This window comes from Echeneis naucrates, chromosome 17 (assembly GCF_900963305.1).
Source record: "Echeneis naucrates chromosome 17, fEcheNa1.1, whole genome shotgun sequence".
NCBI lineage: Eukaryota > Metazoa > Chordata > Actinopteri > Carangiformes > Echeneidae > Echeneis > Echeneis naucrates.
Genome location: NC_042527.1, coordinates 8,128,813 through 8,146,063, shown reverse-complemented (window position 1 = coordinate 8,146,063; position 17,251 = coordinate 8,128,813). Strand labels below are relative to the sequence as shown.

At 39.6% G+C, this 17,251-nt stretch overlaps 2 protein-coding genes across 2 annotated transcripts; both read right to left on the bottom strand.

Annotated features, from left to right (window-relative positions):
- Nucleotides 1-47: 47 nt before the first annotated feature.
- cdc7 (cell division cycle 7 homolog (S. cerevisiae)) lies at nucleotides 48-5,393 on the bottom strand. Its single transcript, XM_029525286.1, has 12 exons — nucleotides 5,257-5,393; nucleotides 4,908-5,007; nucleotides 4,520-4,606; nucleotides 4,272-4,407; nucleotides 3,482-3,575; nucleotides 3,159-3,301; nucleotides 2,537-2,885; nucleotides 2,206-2,322; nucleotides 1,842-2,017; nucleotides 1,499-1,581; nucleotides 1,167-1,316; nucleotides 48-1,004 (listed from the first exon to the last, which is right to left on the bottom strand). Exons 2-12 carry the CDS (start codon nucleotides 5,005-5,007, stop codon nucleotides 565-567), a joined length of 1,875 nt encoding a protein of 624 aa, XP_029381146.1. The 5' UTR covers nucleotides 5,257-5,393; the 3' UTR covers nucleotides 48-564.
- A 2,957-nt stretch (nucleotides 5,394-8,350) lies between these two features.
- hfm1 (helicase for meiosis 1) lies at nucleotides 8,351-16,950 on the bottom strand. Its single transcript, XM_029524736.1, has 29 exons — nucleotides 16,734-16,950; nucleotides 16,299-16,340; nucleotides 16,097-16,167; nucleotides 15,857-15,989; nucleotides 15,286-15,437; nucleotides 15,082-15,159; nucleotides 14,569-14,724; nucleotides 14,281-14,481; nucleotides 14,086-14,174; nucleotides 13,911-13,954; nucleotides 13,650-13,751; nucleotides 13,089-13,234; nucleotides 12,873-12,967; nucleotides 12,625-12,758; nucleotides 12,463-12,510; nucleotides 12,179-12,259; nucleotides 12,016-12,107; nucleotides 11,762-11,868; nucleotides 11,577-11,624; nucleotides 11,316-11,413; nucleotides 11,103-11,237; nucleotides 10,844-10,929; nucleotides 10,614-10,697; nucleotides 10,309-10,466; nucleotides 10,019-10,122; nucleotides 9,491-9,664; nucleotides 9,302-9,385; nucleotides 9,045-9,169; nucleotides 8,351-8,463 (listed from the first exon to the last, which is right to left on the bottom strand). The coding sequence occupies exons 1-29, from the start codon at nucleotides 16,948-16,950 to the stop codon at nucleotides 8,362-8,364; spliced, it is 3,186 nt and encodes a 1,061-aa protein (XP_029380596.1). The 3' UTR covers nucleotides 8,351-8,361.
- Nucleotides 16,951-17,251: the final 301 nt, after the last annotated feature.

The window sequence follows — 17,251 nt, the reverse complement described above, 5'->3', positions numbered from 1 at the left end:
ACACAGTGTGTGAAAGTGAAAGACAGTGACTTTGTTTTTGCTTTTATTAGAAAATCCGAAGTACAATTAAGGAGTCTACAGTTCCCAATGGTATAAATTAACACAGCTGACGCAGACATTCCTATACAGCACAACTCTACTCATAGTGGTAATAAGCTCTTATGGACAGGAGTAAAATCGACATAGTGACAATTCCCTTTTTACAATATATATACTAACAAGAACAATTCATGTTGAAACAGCTGATATAATACTTAGAGTCAAAACTAGAGTCTGTCCCCACAGATGTCTGGCTGCATCATAGTTGCCATGACAATTACTTCTTTTAACACTTAGCTGCATGCATGTGAACTATGAAGTCAAATCTGCCTCCCACGCAACTCAATGAACAGTCTCTGATGGGAAAGATAACGTTCTTTTACAACCAAGATTAATCAGATCTGGTCCTGTAATGTCCCACAAATTCATTCATCTTCAACTACTTTATCCTTTCCCAGGTATGTCCCACCCAAGGTTACCAATATACACCACTTATCTGAACCATTCTGTTAAGCCAAGGAGCTTTCACAGGCCTTTGAACAGCGGGTGCTGCAGGGCCTGATTAGCTGTGATTCTGGTGGCAGGATTCAGGTCCAGCAACCGATCCAGCAAATTGTAGGCTTCATCCGGGACTCTGTCCCAACCCCGCTCATCATCCTCCATCGCGCAGTCTGCCCCCGAGGTCTGCTCAGCAAGGCAAGTGGAGGTGTCTTTACTGGCTGAATACTCTTCGAGGTTTGGGAGAGCAGAAGCTCCATCCTTCAGATGCTTAGATGTTCCTCCAGGGGGTTCTTGTGTTGGAGTATCATCTTGGATGTTCAGTTGGTTTGTGTTGGTGGAGTTCCTGCTGGCTTCAGGGAGTGGTGTAACTTCATCATCTGGAGATGGTCCTCGTCCCCTCAATGTCTCACATAAAGTCCTGAGATCCTGCCGAGGTAGCTCCCGACTGCACACCACTGCCTTACCTGCATGAGTTCAAATCCAAAACAGGATTACAATTGATGTACAGTACACCACAGTGCAGCTGAGTTCTGTTCTCCTACATTGTTGAATTAACCATGGTGATAAATAATGTCAATACAATGGCAATACAGAAGTGGAGGCACAAATTTTTCACAAATACACACCAAATGACTTAGCCGCCTGAATGGTCTCTCTGGAGCCGCATATGGTCATGATCTGAGTGAGAGCAATCAGGTCATCACTGGCTTTGAAGAATGGGTAACGGCCGCTGAGCAGAGAGAGCAGGATCACTCCGGCTGACCATATGTCTATGGCTACAGCAGGATGAGAAAACAAGGGAGAGTCCAATACTCAACATTTGTGATTGTAAAAGGGCAACGAGTTGATTCTTTCATCTATACAGTTTAGGAAACCTGTTAGAGTGTGTGCGAGGGGAAAAAAAACTGAATTCCTGAATGACACACAGAAATCAAGTACACAGATTAAAGATACCAACCTGTTCCTTGGTTGGGGCACTTAGTGAGAACCTCTGGTGCTCTGAAGCCTGGAGTTCCAGCTCTCGGTGCCACCTGCTGCTTCCTTTGGTGAAAAATAAATTCCCATTGCTTGTTCATAAATGCACATATCAAGTTCACATGAGTTTTGGATTTGTAGTATTAGTTAGTTGCTAGTTGCTTTTTTTTCTTATAGATGCCTGGTGCCCTTCTGTTACAGCTGTCAACGAAAACCTGAACACGAAGGTCGTCGAGAGAGAACTACTTTTTTATTTTAAAAATGTGTGTAGTTTTCTAAGTCCCTATTTGAAATAGAAAGGTTAAGTGTTTTATGTTCTTTTTTACCTGGACATGCAGATATTGCAGATGCGGTCCGTCAGGTAGCAGTTACAGGTGAGAGCGTGCTGTACAGTCCTCTGAGGTTTCTGACTGCTGCTCTGTGTCCTGACTGGCACTGCCACCCGGTTGGCTGAAGAGTATCTTCGGCTGGCTGGGTCCTCTCTTTTGATGGGCTTCACCAACTTAAGAAAAGCAGTTGATAAAATAAAAAATAACTCCAGGGGAATAAACTGCTATACTTTTTTTCCTGTTGATCTTTAAAGCAAATGAAACAAACTCGTGCAAAACTTTCATTTATTTTTAAATTCAATGGCAGTGGGATTAGATATGTTTTCAACACGTCTTATTCTTAAAAAAGCTTCCATCTCACCTTGCTTACTTCTGCCCTACTGGTAGCCTGTTTGGTGGTGGAGGATGCCAAAGCGCAGCTGTTCAGGTTCTTCTCTCCAAAAACAGGCCGTGGTACTTTGCGCAGTGTTGTCAAATCCTAATGAAAACAAACATAGTTGGTAGAATTTAGCTAAATTAACCACGTTGGTGAAAAAAAGACAAAAGAAAATTTGTACTGATAATTCTGTTAAGGAAATCCTTCACCAAAAGACTCATCATCTTTCATACAATTCTGCACTGATTGGACTACTAAAAGAATCAAAAACACCAACAAGTGAGAAAATTAAGTATTAAAAAATGAAATGGTGCACCTTTGTGTGCTTTGTGTGAGACTTGGTGGGCATAGTGGAGACAGAACGTGCTTTTTTAATAGGTGACTTTTGAGAAGCTGACGAAGACGTGGTGGTGATAGCAGGAGAGGAAGAGGAGGAGGAAGGTGGCAGGGCTGTGGATTGTTGTGGAGGCATAGGTAGTGAGGTAGAGGCTGTGGTGGTGGTAGTTCTGGGATGGAGTCTAGGTTGTGATTTGCTCCGGTGTGTGGTGTCTGCTTTCCCTGTGAAGCCTCCACCTTTCTGCGCCGCCTTCTGCCTCACTACCTTCAGCAGCTCTATCTGGGTGTCTGCTGTACCCTGAGCCAGGCCAAAGTCCACCAGGGCATACCTACATAAACAAATATATATTTTTCAAGAGGGAAACTAATAAATGCTTTGTGTGCCATGTACTTATTCTGCATTTCAACTTATTCATATATTGAAATAACCTGAGCCTCTGACACCCCCCCCCCATCTACTCAATGTCACAACCCAACAAAGTTTAAAAAATAAAATAACACACATACACAAAAAAAGGGGCCCATTAATTGGTGAAATGCTACATTTGCTGGCAAATAGAGCCTTTCAATCTTGAATTATACAGACAGGAGTAGTTACTCACGTTTTGGTGTTCCTGTTGTAGAGGAAATTGTTTGGTTTGATGTCCCGGTGAATGATACCAAAATGATGAATGTGCCTCAGGGCTTTCAAGAGGTGGTAGATGTATAGACGGACCTCTTCAAAGGTTAATGAGCCAATGATGTCCTGATAGAATTCATTTTAATTGGATCAAACTTTTTTAAAAATGTCAGCAAACATAAAATCTATTACAATATCAAGAAAAGCACTACATGATTAAAGTTTTGGCGATACATTATAGATTGTATCCATACAACAGTCATCATATTACTGAAACGCAGGAACTTGTTAGGGACATGTACGTACTACAATAGCTTGGTGCTCCATGTAGGGCATTACGATCACCACATGGTCCTCCTTCCTGAAGCAGTACGTCACCCCCATCACATTTTCCATACCTCTGAAACCGCCCCCACCCCCAAAGAAAATTATGTCAGAGTGTTCTGTGATCGTGGCAGTCTTGGCCAATCACTTCTTAAAATTAGCGATAAACAATGATCAAACCCCAAGATGCTTCCATACATTCAAACGACTGTGCTTTCTACTGCATCCATCTTGCCAAAAAAGCCATTAATGTGTTGCTGAGCGTGGGTTTGGCTCAATTATGAGACACTAGACATCCAAGGAACCCACACAGCAATTAGCTATAGATAAATATAAGCTCTTAAAGAGATTTTAGAACCATTATCATTCTGAGTTACTTCAATGACGTTTTTCTTTTTTGAGAAAGGCCCTGGTACATATACTGTCAACATCACGCTGTGTCTACCGTGTGTTTGTGTATCTATCTATCTATATCTTAAACTTCAATACATTCTGTAGATGTTTGCGTATTAAACAGATAATGTACATTAAAAAAAAATCAGGAAGCAGATGATGAAGAAGAATGTCCAAGTTACTCCTTTCTCACTGATTATTCTACAGGTTAACTATACACCATGCTATTTGTACAAAAATGATTATCTATTGCTTAATTCCACTCAATCAGGTATAAAAATGTATTTGTCTTTATCTAATATTTTCATGAGTGCTCTGGTTCTTACAAGTATTTCTGGCAGTCTATGGACTACGAAAAACAATGAATTAAATTACTCACCCAGCGACAGTGAGACACTGGAGCTCAGCAGCGATGCGTGTGGGATGGCTGGTTGGGATGAGGTGCTTCAGAGCAAACATCTCTTTCCTCCCATCCCGCATCTGAGCCTCACCCAGGTACACCGAGCTGAAAGTACCTGACGCACACATTTCGTTTCAATAAATGCAATGAGATGCCCAGAGTGACTATTCATTTAACCCTCTTCAGTAGACATAAAGAAACTTCAAAAGTATGAGGAATGGATGTACCTTCTCCGATTTTGTCTATGATGCGGAAAACCTTGGACAGCTGAGGAACAGCTTGATATAGGAATTCGATGTCCATCTCCACATCTCCTGCAAGGACACACATAATATAATGTCACACAAGACTTCTTTGGAAACCTACACCCTCCTCCACTTCAGTCTGTGTATATGTTGGTGAACATGCAAACTTTACAACGATGCCTTTGTGACACACTTTCCTCTAACAAAGGACTGTTATGATTATGTTCCTGGTTTGACATTTTAAAAAGCTGGTCTATAGTTTGACCAATATTCTTTGCATGGTACTGCACCCACAGCTGCACTTCAACGACCTAAGTCTTCATTTTTTGAACGTCACAACACAGTGAACGAGTAAAGGTGTCCAACTTACTCGAGACTTTGCTTTTCCTGTGACCTCTGTGACCTCTGTCAGATTTGATGGCACACTCGTCGGTCCTGATACCTTCATGGCTCACAGGAGACTGATTCATCTGGAGAACAGAGACATGTGAGGACAGAGATCGGCAGAAAATCCTAATGATAAGTGAAACATTACCACATTTTCCACACAGCCACCGACAAACTACCAGCGAAACAGTTTAGGAACCTTGTTATTGAGAACATTAAAATGCCAGATGGATGAGAAGTAACATAGCTCATCTTGTCAGTGCAAATAAACTAGCATGCTGCAGTTAGCTACAGTCTCTCAAGCTAGCTAAAGACAGCCAACAGAAACTCACTGCTTCAGTAGGCTATAAAGTGCTCTGGTTTCTCAAACAAGGCCTTCATAAAAGCGAAGATGTAAGGACGACCTAATGCTCCATGTAAATATCTGTCCTCCGGAAGAATGAAGTCGCAGCTCGAACTTTCTTTTCCGCCAACAACAAACTCCGCGCTCAAACTTGCGTCACAAGTCTCGCGTTACATCCGTCCAAATCACGTGGTATCAAGTCACTCGACACCATCTCCCTCAGCAGAAGTGAGAGCAGACTCCTGAGGCGAATGAAACCAGGAAACCGGATCATGGAGACAGACGGTCCGATCCTGCACAGGGACTATTTTCAAACGAAGGTTTGAGGCTAAAGCTGCTCAGTCAGACAGAAAACGGAATAATCAAAATCTACGGTGATAACGCAGTATAAAAAAAACATGCAGCTCATTCCGCTTCATTCACATTTTATTTTGTAAACGTAACATAAATCTTAGTTGTTGAGTTGATTTCTAATGAAATCATTTCAATCTAAGTTTTCATTCAACTTAATCTTTAATTCATTTTGTGTTTTTGCTTGAATGTCAATTTATTAAATATATTCCATGTAACTAAATCAAACTATTAGTGTATGTGATTTATTGTTAATTTAATTTAATTAAATATGGTCGAATCCTCATTTAATGTAATACACACACACACACATAAAACCCTAACCCTTTATTACCCTATAAACCTTTAACTTTATATAAAATTCTTAATTAAAAAAAACCTTCACGGACAAAATGTATACAATACATATAATGACTTAAATGAACAGACTTTATTGAATAAATAACAAATAATAAGTGCATGAATAAATAACAGCAGCAATTATAAGTAACATTATACACAGTATGTATATAATAACACGGCTTCAAAACAGTGTACAACTCTTGATGTGAAGCTCAAGGTTGAATGAAGATGAACATACAGAAAACAATAAACATCATATCAGAACTAGCTTAACACTTCCTCTAAAAGATACCATCAAATATCCCAAGGAGTGCTTCCTCCTCAACGCTGCACACATGTCAAAGAAGACGGAAAGAGTATCCATCAGTTAGGTGAAAAATATATTAACGTACTGATTAGTTTCATTACTTACTAAACAAAGTAGTAGTCAAAATAAAAGACTGCACTACCTTCTATTGACAGTGGAGCTGGTGTCAGCTGTGTCTTTCATTGTTGCAAAGAACCCAAACCTGGTTGCTGGTGCCACGTGTGTCTCTTCTGGGAAGTTTTCTGATATTGTTCCTGTGGCTGGAGGTTCCTACACAATTAGGATGAGCAGTAACTGTCATATGTGCCAAGTACCTCAACCACTGACGATACAAAGGTTAAGGAACATTTCATTCAGCTAATTGGCTGTTAATAAACTACCAGAATAGAGAAAATATCCTCAGCAAAACAACATTAGTACATTTCGATCCGATAACTATATCCATGCAGCTAAAAAAGAATGGAAGGAATACACTTTATAAATATTGAGCCTGGCGAATCTCATAAGCATCTTGAATTTTAATTTGTATATTAAATCAGGCCTCCTTTTGTGTTTTTCTCAACCACTCTAAGAGATTTATTAAAGTTTTATGATTCATAGGTCTACCCAAATAATCATCTTCACAATACTGTTTTCCATGTATGCAAATGTATACTGTAGACACACTCACCCTTTTATTCAAATCAAGGGTGATTCTAGTCTGTGGTATGACTGTGACCAGTGAGGGTCCTGGTTTTCTGATTTCAGGATTTACATTTGATATATTTGACCTAAAGTACAAAAATTTTAAATATTTTAGGTTGAGCTGAGATTTTATACAGTTTTCACATTATTCGATTACTTTTGTTTGAAACAGACAATTTGGAAGTAACATGAGAATACTTTTCTGGCCTTACCTCAGTGGTGTTCCCTTAGTGGTTATGCAGGGCTTTACCTGTAGGGCACTGAGGAATGGTGAGGCTGATGCAGCAGCACAACCTTCACACAAAATCTACATGTCATTATTAAAGTCATGGCAACAGCAGAGGTAGTAGTAGGAGTAGTTTAAGCAGTGATGATTAAAACGACCGTATTACAATGGCACACACGAAAAGCAAACACAAAAATCTTCCATCTCTCGTTTGTGAGTAAAATGACTTCACTATACCTGGCATGTCATACTCAAGAGACTGCTGGTTTTGAGATTCAGCATTAGTTGTGTGTGAGGCAAACGCTGTCTCACAGGCATGCACCAAATTTTCTTCATCTAAGTCACCCCAGCTGTCCCATTCATTTCCAAGGTCAAAGGTGACAGTTGGTATGTGTAAGTATGAACTACTTTCACATTGAGTGTCCTTGTTCGATGCAGTTGCTGCAGTGGACCTCTCTGAGTTAGACAGAGGGGACGTGCTGATCTGATTTAGATGCTGCTCAGGGTTCTGACTCCAGCTACTTGTTCCTGGGTTGACCCACGCTAAGGAACCTGAACACAGATAAATATTTAACAAGGATGAGTATACCATCCTGGCCTAAGGATAATTTACTGAAATAAAGTAATAACAATGGTTATGAAGTCAAAAGCTATACATTATGTATTGAAAAATCAGTGTGTAGAGTATAAAAGATTTGTAGTTAATGAGCAAACCAGTGTGGTCTATCCACTAATGAGTTCAAGTGAAGTTGTTTGACAATACTTCGATCATGCGCCTTAGAAGTAGCAAAGGTTTGAGGCAACTCTTCCATCATCCTGTGGTTGTCCCCAATATATCTGTTATAATCTGGTAAGGAGAGAGAGAAAATACATAACCATGTTTATGAATAGAAATGTTTGGAGTTCAGTTTTTTATAGCAGCTTCTTACCACTATCAAAGTTGTCCAGATTAACTACATCTGTCAGCTGAGCGCAGTCTTCTCCAGTCAGATCAACAATTTCAGTGTGAAGTCTCTCTGGATATTTAGAGTAATTTACTCCATACCTTCAGATACCAAAAAAAAAAAGATAGAATTAAAAAGAATGAATTACCAGCTCATCAGAGTTGTTTGAAACCAAATTTAGTTTAGCAGGTTATTCTCATCTAAACTGCAGTGGTCATTTAAGGACCCGTCCAGAAATAGTCAGTGATACTGTAAATACCAGGGAACTGAAGGAATCCTTTCTTTGGGTTTGTAAGCAAACTGCTGTATGTTGTCAGACACCATTTCCTCGCTCATTTTCATCTGAGGCAATAGAACAGAACATCAAACACACATTTATTCATCTAATTACAAATAGCAAAATTCCCAATTTTAGCCACTTAGATTATGCTGAGTTCTCACTTGGAAGAGACGTAATTGTGCATAAAAGGAGTATTACACATTTTAATAGTATTCTCCCCTATAACACCTGTCCACGTATAATATTTATGATATATGTTGCATACATTGTGCTATTCTTATCATCTTTATTTGCTGTTTTGTGACAGTTATTTGTATTTGCAGGAATTCAGCATCTTCCACTTCTTTCGTTGACATTTTCTTTAATCTTATTGTAACTAACGTTGACATGGTAGTGACTCATTAGTCTTTTCTGCAGACTTCAGATGAACTGTTTTCTAGGGAAAAATGGCTTAGGTAAGTGTCATTTATCTATTGGATGAGAGTTGTTAGGGTAAAACCTTGGGTTTATATAACACAGCAGTCACAGACACCTGAGCGCTGAATCGTGACAAGTCTAAATTTAAAAACGTCTTTTGCATGACAGCTTCTATTTGACAAGGGCTCTGATAGACCGCAAAAATCATATCTGCCCTCCACCTCACCTTAAGTCGTTTTATGGGAGTTTGTGCCAGTGTGTCGCATCTACTCTTGAGGTCTGTCAAATAGGAAGAAAAACTGGACTCTTGATTTGCTGACCTCTTCAGTGGCACAGTTACACCCACTTTACCTTGTAGAGGGGCGAAGATACACACGCACTTTGATTGATGCTGGCAGGATGAAAACGTATATAATTTTGACAGGCGTGTGAAGCAATGCACAGTTGGATATGAAAATGTTAAAAAGATGCGATTGTATTCACAGCATTCGTGGCCACAGAGATCCTTATTCTTGCAAAAGTGGTTGCACTGCCTTTTGTTGCCAAAATCTGAATGAGAAGCTGACCCTTTAAAATAGAGAACAAAGACACGTCAAATATCAATCTACCCATAAAGAATACTATATCAGCATTATAGAATCAACAAAATCTTCTGTAACAAAGCTACAATGCCTTGGTTTGTAGTATATGTGGCTTTTCCCCTCTGAGGTGTAGCCTGTGGTTTTAATGCAGACAGTTGCTGTCGCTGTCCAGCGACATCACTGGATATGTTATGATTATCACAGTGACCAAATCTCCTGGCTTCAGAGTAATACATGTTGAACTTCTTCTGGATGTCAATGCCAACTATAAGAGAGGAAGAGGGTCTGAGTATTGTAAATGCCCCATAATGTTTTACACAATAAATTATTCATAGGCAGCGCAAGAGTATAAACATGATCAGCAAAATGCATATGCACATTACAGAGGTGCAACAAACGACCATGGTTTGATTTGATAAATTTGAACATTACAATGGTCATTTAATTCATTACATTTTTCTCAATAATATAGACATAACAAAAGTAGCTCTTGAAAACTTAATGGCAACTGCACAGGGAGACATATCTCAGCTACAGCTGAAAATAAAAGGAATTTGTACTATACAGCCCTGCGTATTATTAGTCCCAAATATGTCTAGATATTAAATACTTTACTTACCATACTCTGAGCTGATGAGATTCACACTGATATCCTGTCCTTCTGAGGCCTTTGCTACATCAATCTTCTTCATCCAGCTCCCACTCTTCAAGAGCACCAAGTCCCTGAAAAACGAAGATGGAGGATGCCAGATCTAAATCGATCTGCTAAAAATTCCAAGTTGTGTCTTTTTTGCATAATGGTGAGAATCTGTTGCTCTGACCTATTCACAGAATTCTAGTGACAGAGAAGTAAAGTGTGCAAAAAGTCAAGTTTGTTGGGAGGCCGGGACAAAAATATTTTTTTCTCACGTGAGTTTTTGTAGGAAAACCACATTGTTGTCAGAGTCTCCAATGATCAGAGAGACAAAGTGGTAGTCTGGAGCTGTTCTTCTGGAGAGCAGTTGTGCTTGGTTTTTTAGGTTCACCTTCACCATAATCTCTGCTGTATCACAGCTATACCTTGGAAGCTGTAAAATACAGCAACAACTTAAAAGACAGACAATGAAGAATAACAGAACTATCTAATAACAGGCGTTAGACTAGAAGAAAATGGCTATTACATGATGCAATATGATAGTATTGAGTAAAATGCACTTGACTGCAGTGCCTTTTACCTGCTCCAAAGTAACTTCATACTTTGGGAGGTGGAGGACAGACTCTCTGATTTGGTTGCCAAATGGTGGATGTCTGTTGAGAATCTAAATGAGCGACATTAAGTTATAACACAGCATATTCAAATACTTAACATAATTATAGGCACAGAATTTGCTTCAAATATCAGTTAAATAACATGTTTTGTATTGTGTATTGCTTTCATTTCTTTGTTAGTAATATACTGACTCACTAGCTCAAGCTCTCTGGGGTTTGTTTGTTCTATTTTGCTGAAAGAGGTGAGTCCAGCATTTACCATGGCCATTGACAGAGTCTGGCCTGAAACATAGATAACATTACATTTGATAGAAATGACATTTGGTTGATTATTAATATTGCATCTTATATCAACTGTGATGAGGATGTACAAACACTAAAATTGCATTTTATCATTGTGTTAGGTCAAGTGCTGTAATAGGCTGTGTTTTATATTGATATAGTTAAGTACCTACCTATCTTCTCCAGCTGTTTGGAAACATATGGTGAGTCCTCCCAAAGCTTTGATCTGAAGCACTTAGCCAGGATCAGGGAGTTGAGCTGGGCAGAGAAACCTGTTTTGGATCGATGACTCAGAAACTCTGACAGACCTGATTAAGAGAAAAATATAATCAAAAGTTATCAGCCAGCTGTTTATTTATTCCTTGCCCCTTATTTATGCTACATACATCTGCTGATGCGCATCCCGTTTCTAAAGATCTTTGTTGTTTCCTGCGCAAGTCCAAACTCTTGAATTGGGATGGAACCGAGCTGAGCCTGGATCAAGCTAAAGACAAGACAATGAGCACATTTGCAGTGGAAAGTTCATGTGAATTTCATGAATGTGTTTGTAGATTAATAGTCATAAATCTTTCTTTTTTTTGTTATTCAACACTACTGCTGAATACAATACTGCTTCCACAGTGAAAACATAAAATGAATGAACCCACCAATTCACTTTCATCTGACTGGTTTTGATCTTTCCCTCAATAGGAAACCTAGAAAATAACATTTAAAAGTCTAGTTTACTCTGGCTTCTGTCCACCTCCATTATGATGCCTTTCCCACCAGAGAATTAAATTAAGATAGTAAACAAAGACTATATGCCATTGTGGATCATATAAAAATCTCTAACCTGATCGTGATCCTGTTTTTGTCCCTGTTCAAAGTGTTCAAATGCCTCTTCTCATTCATTCTCAACTGAATGTCGCTGAACTCTTTGCTTTTCGAGACCAGCTTTATCTGCACATACAAGTACTTTTGATCTGAATGCCATGCTTTCGCAATGCCAAGCAATAAACAGTGCCAAATAAATTTGAGTCTATTTCTTCCCAGTGTATCTTCATTTAATCAAATTAATTTGTCCTATCACCCATAACAGAAACTTACCAGGTCTGACAGTGTCTCAGTACCACCAACTTCACAGAACTGTTTCATGGTATCAAAGGCAACACAGTATCTAGCCATTAACCTGCCAGCCTCTGTGAAGAGTAAGAATTTTATTTCCAGATTGTAAGTGTAAATTAAAAAATAAAAAATGTAATTTCTAGACCTGTTGGCTTGATGTTGATATCTTCATCCATGTTGATCAGGCCAATGGAGGAGAGTGAATTGAGGTTCTTCAGACAGAGCTCTAAAGAAAAAAGAAACAACATCAGTCACTTAAACTCCAGGAGTGAACTACTCTTTGAAGCTTTTGCAATTTACCCAGTGATGTATAGAGGCAGGGCATCTATGATTTAAGATGATTCATTGATCAATTAACTAGAAGAGTGTCTTCCCTCTGGCAGTAGAATGCCACTTAAGAGAGCTAAAAACAAAAACAGGATCACCCACCTTGCAATTTGGCTTCGATTCCATATCTGTCTAAACCAGCAGGGAAACCTGAAACAGGAATTAAGGCACACTGATTTCCCTCACAGTCATAAAAAAAAAAATACCCAAAATGATCAACACTGCCTGTGACATTTTATGTGGCTTTGTGCTTTGAGCTTCGACCATAGTGTGTGGGGTTCTTGAGAGCTCTAATATAGAGGAAAGTGGAGCGTATCCAGTCCAGAGCCATGTTGACATCACTGATGGTCTGGAGAACAATCTCAGCATTCAGATGCTCAACAAGGTGACTGTGTAAGCTGGGGAAATAAGGATACTCTCACCTCATGTATTCTTGGATATTCTCACTTCTCCATGTATTTGTATGGGAAAGAGAAAGATGAACCTACTGACACTGCCACTGTCCTTCATACCTGCTCTCAATGATTTCCATGGCGTTCATGAGTTTCATATACTTGTCTCTAGTTTGAACCTTGGTCATGATCACTGCATTCGCTGATGTGTCAAACTAGAAAAGGAGAGCAGTAAATGTAATGATTCATTTCAAACTTTGAATATTATTTTGAATAAAGGGTTCTAAAATGTCTTTCATAGATGAATCAAGAACTTCATTACTGTTCCGCCTTTACCTGTGGTCTTCCAGCACGACCTATCATTTGCAGCAGGTCAGCCTCACTGTACTCCTCACAGGAGCCTGCAACATACTGCATAGTGGACTTGATAACCACCAGATGAGCTGGCAAGTTCACACCCATAGCCAGTGTCCGGGTGGTAACTAGGATGTGAATAAAAGGCCACAAACAGAAATTTAGTGCCCATAAAATTCAATAAACCCCTTATTTTGAATCATAGCAGCAAAGTTTCTGTATTCTTGGTTCCTGGTATACCTTTGAGCAGAGATATACCAATACGTTGACATTAGTATTAGTAGACTACAATAATATCTTTGAATATTCCTTATTTCTATTTGCTTAAAATCATACCAGTACAGTACCATTTTAATTCATGGTTTCATAATTTTGCAGCTCCAACACAATATGACTTAAGTATTTTACAACTCAGTTATAAACCTGTGCCACTTGTCTTTCTTTTTTAAAACTGCAGCCAAGAAAATAAAAGCACAGGCTCAGGTTGCCTTTCTACAATCTCATATCCATTTACAGTACAGGATACAACTGTGGTAGTCTTACAGAGAACAGGCAAGTCTCCCAGAGTGAAGGCCTCTTCTATCAGCTTCCGATCTGACAGTTCAACTCCTGCATGGTGGTAACCAACACCTACCATCACTAGCTCTAGACCACAAACACAATACAAGCTCATCCAGTTGGTACAGTCATAAGCAAATGAGCTTGTGCTTTCTTACCAGGTCTGAATTGAAACTGATTTTAAACTTGGCAGGATCTCACCATTTAGCCATCAAAAGACATTTAGCGGCTGCCCAGAAGACTAACCTCTCAGTTTTGAATCCAGAATTGAATTTGTATATTTTATCAATCTAAAAGAGGGTTATAAAGAAACAAGGACGTCAAGATCAAGTTCTCAGGGAAATTAACTAAGATAAACAATGGCCAACCGTTTTGATGAATAAGATAATGAATGAACATTATAGGTAAGAAAGAAACACACCTTTGCTTGTGCTCAGTGCTCATAATGAATCGTGCATCCTTGGCCAGAACTGCAGCTGACTGCTGGGCTCCTTTCCTGGTAGAGCAAAACTACAGAAAAACAAAATTAATGGACCATGAAGTATCCAAAAGAAAAAGGACAGCAAACACAGGTGCGAAGAAGTGGTGCACTGTTTTCCCCAGTCTCCCTACCCACCACCAGAGCAGGCTTTTGGTCAGAGTAAGTCTGTATGATGTTGGCCATCTTGTAGTTGAGTGACAGGTCAAACTTAAACTCTGACTGGTTTGGATTGCAGGGGAATCCCAGCACCACCTTTCTAAGCTTCACTGGACGATGGCTCTCATCCATGTCCAGATATGTGGCTGGACCGCTCTCCTTCGACAGCCAGTCTGCCACCTAATAACAGCCAGAAAGTTCAAGAGTCAGCCACAGGTGAGTGACTTATGCCACAGTGCAATCTTATTCATCATCTTTGCAACTTACATCTGAGATGTTGGGTATGGTGGCTGATACAGCGACAAACCTCATATAGAAACCTGCTTCTGGATTCTGTGCTGTCCTGTAGGTGTGTACCGCTTTCATCCTACTCACCACCACTTCCAAAGTGGCACCACGAGTTGCATCTTTCACCACATGCACCTGGAAAAATGAAATATTGAATCAGCAAGGATTTTGGTTTGATTTTTAAACAAAGTTTATTCATCCTTTATCATCATGATGCCCACCTCTAGAAGAGCTAAACAGGGCATATGGATTTATATCATTCACCAACTTAGAACATGAGGTACTACAAATGTTTAATGGCTAACTGAAAGAAAGTATTGGGCTGTGGCGTATAATGAACCATCATGCAACGTAGAATAATAAAATAGCATGAACAGCACATTTTCTGGCATTAGTGCACAGTGAGCATCCACCATAATGCAGGCTGACTTTGGAATACTCTAAATACTAAAAAATGGCCCTATGAACTAAAAATCCAACAAACACACTAACCTCATCAATAAGGAAGAGCCTAACGAGATGCAGCAGACAGTTATCTTTCCATTTGCGTGTCATGCTGTCCCATTTTTCCTGAAAGCACAATAAATATAACCTAAAACATCAGATTGTATATTATTTATTATATCTTTGGTTCTTATCTTTCCATTCTTTCAAACTTTGTTGTGTTTGTTCAGTTGAAAGCCAGTATGCACGTACAGGTGTGGTGAAGATGATGTGGGAGTCCTGAATTTCAAAGAAGTCGTCAACATCTGTGTCACCTGTAAGCTCCTTACAGTTCAACCCCAGAGGACCAAACTTCTTCTTCCAGCTTGTAAAGCACTGGCTGCACAGGGCTTTGATAGGGGCCACTGGCATGATCAAACAAGGAATCATTATACAAGACTGACAAAAAAAATTTCAAAACAATGTAAATAATACATGGGCAAGTGAGAAGAAAACTGCTGAACTTAAGCCCTGCTATGTGATATCAGTCAGGAACATTGTGTCAAAACAAATTTTCCATGGCTTGTTTTGTTTAGATTCAGACTTAGTGTGTCTACATTCATTGTCTCAAGGTTTTCTTACAAAAACCTGATGGTTTGTTAAGAGACAAATTGTTTACATCAGCAAGGGAAATCACATCAGTGTTTAGTTCCATGTGAAGAAAATATATTGTTGCAAAATGTTTTCTCTGCTTCACAAGTGGGGATCATTTTAAGACCAGAAAATATATTTTCACGAGCAGTAATATTTTAACAAGTTATGTAGAATAATACTGTATGCTCACTATAAACAGCTTTGACATCTCTCCATGGCTCTGATGTCTCCATCAGAAGGCGAATGATGGCCAACTCAAAGAGCACTGTTTTACCAGAACCAGTGGGAGCACATGCCACAAAGTTTTTACTTGTGTAAAGAACCTACAAACAAACATTAACAGTGGCAGGTTGGAAGAGGACAATGAACATCATGATTTTATTCATAATTCTCATTATTCTGTGAATGAAGACTTTCATATAATGCTTACATCATCTAGTGCTTTGGACTGAATGTAGTTGAAAAAGGGGAACTCACTGAAGACTGATCTGAACTTAGATGCTGTGTTAGCATAGTTTAGGAAATCAAATCGTATCAGTTGTGAAATTACATTCCAAGCATATTGCACATACCAAGCTCTACATGGGATTGTATTATTAAGTGTATTGACTACAGAACACCAAGAAGGATACGGATTTCAGAAACAGGTCGTAAAACGTCACACCCAGAAGAACCTAAAATGTGAACAATTAAATATAATTAATATTATAAATATTATAGTATAACCAGGTTACCACTTTCACTGTTCTCATTTGTGATGAAACAAAACTTTAGAAATATCTATAGACAACAAGGCCTCTGCTGTTACTGCCAACTGTTTCTACTGTTTTTCTATCTACCACCTAGTGTCCAGTATGATTCATTACACATGAGCGGTCAATGGGGAGAGCTCACCCCATTTTACCTCATCACACCCTAACAGATTGTGGCAGCGGCTGCCATGGCTAGACATGGGCATACTCATTAGTTGCAACACTTTACAGCAGCTCCATGAGTAGTCTTTGGTTAAGCAGTCATCGACTGTGAGCACATCGCCTGTCTGTGACTGTATTAATGCAGAGCAGCACCTTGTATGCAGAGTGGCTGAGGCATCATGGGCGGAACGGAAGCTCTCTTTGTGCCCTTGTCCGGCATCTCTGCATGTGTCGCCTGCTGCGGGGGTCGGCCACTTGCTGCAGATGAGCCCAGAGGAGGGGGTATAAAGGGGGGCTTTTGGGGGAAAGGAGGAGCTGCCTGGCTAACTGTCGTCTGTGGCGGCTGAAGAGGAGGAGGTACTGTCGCCATGGTAACCTGTCTGAGAAAAGTTTGAGGTCTGGATGCTGTCTGGCTGCCGCCACCATCGCTGCTACTGAGGTCATCTGTGTTTGACGAGTGACCTCCACTGTTCAACACCTGAACCTTGAACAAGCTGTTACAGAGGAAATAAAGAATTGAAAGAGGTCGGCAGTAGAATGAAAGAGGAAAAACCATTGTTGCTGCTAAAAGACGAGGCATTCTGCGCTGTAGCAACAAAGCCATCGTGGGGGATGGTTTAGCATATGCTCATATTCCTTTTATTAGCTGTCTACTAATGTAGCGTCTATGT